At 46.6% G+C, this 6,939-nt stretch overlaps 1 protein-coding gene across 1 annotated transcript in view; it reads left to right on the top strand.

Annotated features, from left to right (window-relative positions):
* ANKEF1 (ankyrin repeat and EF-hand domain containing 1) overlaps window positions 1-6,939 on the top strand; it is a 43,615-nt gene that overhangs the window by 5,120 nt on the left and 31,556 nt on the right. The window contains exons 2-3 of the mRNA XM_006030116.2: window positions 5,223-5,610; window positions 6,269-6,468. Of these exons, the coding sequence (XP_006030178.1) occupies window positions 5,265-5,610; window positions 6,269-6,468 (546 nt within the window). The 5' untranslated portion in view covers window positions 5,223-5,264. The remainder of the gene's footprint in view (window positions 1-5,222; window positions 5,611-6,268; window positions 6,469-6,939) is intronic.

The following is a 6,939-nucleotide window of genomic DNA, read 5'->3' as shown; positions in this document are numbered from 1 at the left end:
CCCCAAATCTCTTTCCCTTTCCCGACCCACTACTCTTTTTTTCTGCTTCCTTGCCCGGTGCTCCCTGTCCCATTCTGCTGGTCTGTTTTCTGCTCCCTGTACTAGCTGCAGGTGTTCTCCCTGCTCCCTCTCTGACTGGCTGCATGCAACACATCCAGGCACCCGTGCCATGGTTTGGCCATGCCTGGTGTAAATTAATTCCTTGATTCCTTGACAGAAGTAAAGAATAATGTGGCCCATATTATGTGCTCTAAAGGTAAAAACAGATGTCACCAAATGAAGTGGATCAGCTGGGGCAGGACACATTTCACCACAGCTGATCACCTTTACTGGGTGAAACATACATTGCCTGTTGTCCTGCATCAAGTCTCACACATCCTGGCATGGAGGTGCAGGGTGCCAGGGATTCCTCAGGTCCCATGCCTCCGCTCTGGGACCTTTCCCCACTTATGAAAATGTTCCTCTGGAGATCCCAGGGCAGGCCTCCGTAAACAGGGAACCCTGACTTTGCCCTCTTACCAAGATGGCTCGAGATTCCCCAGAGCATGTCTCGTAAGGAAGGAAAGCTAGTCAGGTGCTCCTGGGGCTTGACGGACCCAAGATGCTGTGGGAATTCCTGGGGTGCATGGGATTGGACCCCTCCAGCCCCAAGATTATTTGTCCAGGGTGCTGGAGAGTGTGGGCAGCTCCGGGCTGCTTGCACTCTCCCACCCACCACAGAGCGAATAGATGTCTGCCTCAATGAAGTGTAAAATAGGGCCACTTTATCAAGGCAGACAAAGTGGCCCCATTTTACACTTCTTTTTGTTGACCACTGATGTGATGGGACAAAAAGGTAGGGATGTCATTGCTCATTATTTGTGCTCCCATACAAATGCTTATGGCAGCAGAAATGCAATCTCAGGCAACATCTATTTTTAGCCCGAGTCAGCAACTCCTAGTCTTTGATAAAACAAAGGATTTTTACACTTTATAGAAGTGGTTCCTAAACTGTGAGTCGTGACCTCAAATGGGGTCACAATATCAGTGGATGGGGTCATGGCATGGCACTTTTCTGTGCCAGGTTCTGCCTGCTGGGCTGCAGAGGCCCGGGGGGAAGGGCAGCAGGGTGAGGAGCCCCAAGCCCACAGCGGCAGCCTGCATCCTCCCCCACCATGGGCTCTGCTCTGGCCATGCCACCTATGGGGGAGGGAATGGGGGTGGGGGGCGAGGAGGGAGGATGCAGGCTGCCCACTATGGGCTTGGGGTTCCCCACCCTGCTGCCATGCTGCACTCCAGCCTTAGCAGCTGCTGCTTCCTGCAGGTGGCAGCCAGGGCTCAGGCACTGCTGGGGTGGTGGGGAAGGGGGCTGAGGGCCCTGGCCCTGGGGCACTTGGGGAGAGTGGGGGGCTACAGATTGGGAGTGAGGGGCACCGGCAGGGCCAGGGGGCTGCGAGTTGGGAGTGAAGGGCCATGCTGAGGAAATGGGGTCATAAATGGGGTCACGCTGACAAAAAGTTTGGGAAGCGCTGCTTTATAGCAAAGGTAAGGAGCTTCCTACATTCTCTGTCACTGATTCCTACATTCTACAGTCACTGATTCTCTCCTTGGATAAACTCTTTCCTGACCACCAGGTAGAAAGGAAATCTTGAAGACTGATGAGTGAAAGTGTGTCCATGCTGCACATTTCAGTGCAGCCCAATGTGAACTAAACTAGTTCTAAACAAGCTGATGCGGGTACCACACCTAGTCAAGCCATTGTAGCAAGGAGCTCCACATGGGCTACTGATAAACCCATGTGGAGCTCCATGCTGCCAGTGCAAGACTGCTTCTAAACTAGCTTATTTAGAGCTAAGTTGGGTCTATTTACCCTGAACCTTAGTATTTGGTATTGATATACCCCTACATCCAGACCGTGGAGGAAGTTAGCCTATGTTGGGGTGGCGCAACGTGCTGTCTTCTCACTGACCTGTCCATTATGGGGTGGAGTCATTCCTAATGGCGGAATGCTTTATGCCCTGGATCCAGCGGTGTTCAGTCCCTGGCCTTTGGTCCAAATCCAGCCCTCAGAGCCACAACCTCTGGCACACGATCCCCACAGTTTGGGAAGTTTGGTGACAGGGGAGTGGTGGCAATATTAATTGCCTCCCCCCGGCCAAATAACCAAGCTACATGTGGATGGATTCATGCCCCACCCTGTTGCTGCACAGCTGGATCAGACCCAGGCCTGTCCCTTGTGTGGCTGGAATGGGGCCAGGTCACCCCCCCAAGCCCACAACAACCAGATTAAGTTTACCAGCCAGATCCAGCCGACAGATGCATCTGGGTGAAAGACACACCTGGGCATCTCCCATCTGGCCCACAGGTCAAAAAGGTTGAGCACCACTGCCCTAGATGCACTGACAAGGAGCAGAGAGTGTGATTACAGCTGACCCTAGCTTAAAGGTGGGGGCACACAAGGATCACCTGTACATCAGTATGGGGCCAGACAAAATCCTGCCCCACAAGAAGGCTACTTTAAGCTTCCTAAGGCAGGTAATATTTTTTGGTTATGTGTTTACACAGTATTTCCTGCAGTGGGGGGGTGATTCCTTATTAAGGGCCTCAATTTTCTACCACAGCACCAGTTATAAAGGCGAAGGAAAGGTCCCTCACCAAAAAAAGTAAGGAAGATTTTTTAAATGAACTAATCCTTTTCTAATGCAGCAAGACAATAGGAAGCAGGGAACACAGTCCCAGGAAAAGCATTCATGCTCCAAACACTTAAGCCCAGGCTTTCAAAGGCTTCACTCCATTCTTATTTCAGTGGGAATGGGGTGCCAAAGTACTTTGAAAACATGAGCCCTAGTGGCTGCCTGCTATTCTTAGTAACTCTGTCAGATACCAAGTCTTGCAGACCTCACAATTTCACTCTTCAGTAAGAGCCCAGTGATGAACTACTGTGTTGAATCCCTGCTTCCAAGCAGCTTTGTAATATTTTAAAGCTGTCAAACTGAAACTCCCTTCTATTTTGTAGCTTCCCCAGTGACCCAGAAGGCAGAATACACAAGTAAGTCACTTCCCTACTGGGACAAAACACTGTTGCATGCAGCTCATCTTTAACAATAGGCTGTTTGTTATTGCCTGATGTCAGAGTGCATTTATTCCCTTTAACAAAATAATATAATGTCATACATGTAAGGATGACTGAGAGAGAAGGGAACTATGAGATATGTTAGTAATATTACTTGATGCATTTTCAGAAGGTGTTCAGATACTGTAGGAGTAAGGATTGTAGAATAGAATAGAACTTGATATGTAGTTTGAAAATTTCCAAGCAGAATGTCAAACTTTCAGCGTGATGCATAAATGAGAGAATAATGGGAAGGTGATTCCTTAAAGTATGGGCTGATGTAAGGTTAAAATTAGCTGGCATATTTTGTCATGTTTAGATTGCAAATGCTGAGTGCTTGTGCATTTTATTTAACATTTCTGAGCTAACATATTACTCAGGGAAGCAAGCAGGTTCTAGAAATGAATATATTCTGTTACAGCAGGGTACACAGCCATTGCAAACTTTTTCAATGAAAAATGGCCTTCCCACTAAAACAAGAAAAATATGAGGATTATTCAAAAATGTCTGAAGAACATTACTGTTATTTGTTAGGCACTGTAAAAGCTTTCCCAGTACAGTGGATGGTTCCCTCACTCCTGCAACACCTCTGCTATTCTGGTTCCATTACTCTGCTGGATGGAGGCTATCATTTGTAGTAGGATGCATCAGACTGTGTGAGGTGATTTACTAATGGACAGGACAGCAACTTCAATGAGACTGCCAGAGCCATCTCTGACACTTCCCAGTGCCAAGCTTTATCCCAGGAATCAGTGGGGGTGCAATTCATCCTTTGCAGAGAGGACTCAGTCTGATGTCCATACACCATTTACTACAAAATAGGGCTCAAGTGGAAATTAAATGGTGTGTACGTCTTTTACTGGCCTTCTACAACAGAAGTGAATGTCAGGCTGTATGCTTCAGCAAGAGCAGAGGAAACTGTGACTTCTGATTATTTTTTCTTTCTAATGACAGCATTAAAACAGAGGGTCATCAACCCTCTTTCATTTAATTGCATCTATTTAGGCTCAGGATAACATTCCCTGTAATAGAAAACAGCTTCCACTCTCACTCCTAGCTACATTCAATCCAGTATTTAATTTTCCTATTAAATAACATGTAACAGTTTAAATGCTCAGTGACTGAGGAGTCTTCCTAAAGAACAAAAGGGTTGTACATGTGCAGGTGTGTGATGGGTGTGATGGCAGAGTGAGTGGCTGTCTCACTAAGGCTTCAGAGGGACAGTTTTGACTTTTGCTCTGGGCTTGTGCTAAAGCAGAGGTATCAAAGATATGGCCCGCAGGCCCAAGCCACATCATCTGGCCCGGCCTGTCCAGGACCCTAATCCCATGACATGCAGGATCTATTACCCACTTCAGCCAGGGGAGAACATAAGTCACAAGTGGCCTGCTTCAGACGGGCACTGCTGTGACAGTCTCAGACCAGCCAGAGCAGGTGCTGGATCTGACATGAAGTGTGGGAGGGGGCATGCTTCATGGGTCGCCATGCATGCCAGCTCCAGTGCTTGCACCAGTGCTGGTTCAGGACCCACGCTGCATGCAGTGTCCACTCCAGACTGGCTGGAGCAGCAGTGCATGTGGCTTGTGTCCTGGGCTGGCCAGAATGGGTACCACATGCAATGCAGTCCTGGACCAGCTGGACTGAATGCTGTGGCCACTGGATCTGGCATACAGGGGGAAGCAGGGAAGGTCCATGGGCCCAACGCAGTCTGTGGGGCTGGCCCTGTGCTTCTCATCTGGTCTTTGGGCCAGTCCTATGCCACTTATCTGGCCTGTGGGGCCATATGATTTTGATATCCTTGTGCTAAAGGCTGCATCCAGTCAGCCCCAGTGTAAAGGAATACCTGGTTGGGGATTCAAAGGTGTCCAGACAGAATGCTAACCACATCACTCCCTTGGATTCTGTTGGCTACATAACTTGCTGTGCCTTCCCCTAATGGGCCAGAAGGCCTGGCAGATCTTTAACCCTTCTTTTTACTATGTCCATCTTAAACATGCACAGAATGGCCCAATCAAGAACCATGGGGGGCTCAGTGCCCCTGAAGCCTTGAGTGGTAGGTGCTTTGGACCCAACCTATTATTGCTTGCAAGAAGAATAACTTCACTTCTGTATTTACATGGTTTGTGCCCAGAAAGCTCTTCCCTGGAGGACAACCCACATCAGCTGATCGAAAATGTCTTTAGCAGACAAAAGACTCGAACACTTGCAGATCTACAAAGTCCTACAGTGCGTTCGCCAGAGGGATAAGAAGCAGATAGAAAAGATGACCAAGCTTGGATTCCAAGACCTCATTAATTTCACCGAGCCCACCAATGGAGAGACTGCTCTTCATTTAGCCTGCATTGCAAATGACATTGACATGTGCAACTTCCTGATAGAACAAGGAGCTTATACTAATGTTCAGGACCGGATGGGGCGCACGGCTGTGATGAAAGCAGCTGAGCTGGGCCATGATTTAGCCTTGGATATATTGGCAAAGGCTGGAGCAAACATGACCATTGTTGATAATGAAGGAAAAGGTAGAGTCCCGCTTAAACCTGTTGGATAGAAATATCCTGGTAGAGCCAGGATCAAACACAAATTGCATTTTGATTTCTCAACACGTGTTGCAGGCTGACCATGCATAGTAAGTCCATCTTTAGTGGCAATGTTTGGTCTACATAAAGAGCCTATGCTTGCATCACTATTTTTTTTGGCTCAGCATTAAGCCTGTAACTTGATACTGAATATATGAGGGTTTGGTGTCTATTTAGCATTCAGGGTAGAAAAGGGGAGGGGTGGCTACACCATTTGGCCCAAGAGAAGGGCTCTTATAAGGGCTTGTGTAGCATTGCAAGCATAATCACTTTCTCTGGATCAGGCCTCTAAATATTGGGAAGAGCTACAAATTAGCTTTGTAAATGTCTAAATACTGATGGCCTGATTTGGTTGAATATTGGTTACTCCACATTGAAACCCAAAGAGTATTTCATATGTTCCTTTTTAATGCCCTTATCTTGAAGTTGAATTCACACAGATAGCACTTTAAAACCCAAGAAGTTAATGGGTCTGTGTCAATGTTACCTACACCTTCTGACCAGATTAATTGATTAGGGCCAAAAGAACCTTCCTCGATATTTATTTCAGGCTCTGAATATTTATTTGTTAACAGCATTTCTTGGGGGGGTTTTGTTGCAGGTGTTTTGTTCTACTGCATTTTACCCACAAAGCGACACTACCGTTGCATTAAGATTGTCTTAGAATATGGTGCAGATGTTAACAACTGCACTCTTGATGGGAAGCCAGTGTTTCTGCAAGCCTGTGAACAAGCCCATGAGATTAAAGACATCTGCCTGAGATTCTTGGAAAAAGGAGCAGACCCCAATGCAATGAACCCAGTAGGAACACTCCTATAATTAAATATTTATTACTGTAATGTAGATGTAAATATTTATTACTGTAATGTAGATGTAAGACCACTACAGCATATGACCAAAAATCTTTATATTGGAATAACAATAGCAGCAGCAGACAGGCATTTAAAAAGCAGTGCATAAGTTACTTCCATACCCAACAACTTCATCATCTTGGATGTATTTAAATGGCTGTCCTGTGCCTGGACAGTGGATCCAGTTATATATATAAAATGCTAGTTTCCTAGAAGGTGTGTATAGTTTCCCGAAAGGTATACGTTGCTGTGGCTTCAGTGTAGCTGTGCCATTTTATACCAGCTGAGGATCTAGCCTATGGTTTCAAATGCTGAAATAATATCCAATAAATTTAGAGCTATAATGTGGCTACATGGGAACAAGGGGATGAGAAACTACAAGAAACCCTTTACTTTGCCCTCCCTGTCCTCTGTTCATCTG

Source organism: Alligator sinensis, unplaced genomic scaffold, assembly GCF_000455745.1.
Source record: "Alligator sinensis unplaced genomic scaffold, ASM45574v1 scaffold992_1, whole genome shotgun sequence".
NCBI lineage: Eukaryota > Metazoa > Chordata > Crocodylia > Alligatoridae > Alligator > Alligator sinensis.
This window is presented reverse-complemented; position numbering and strand designations above follow the sequence as displayed.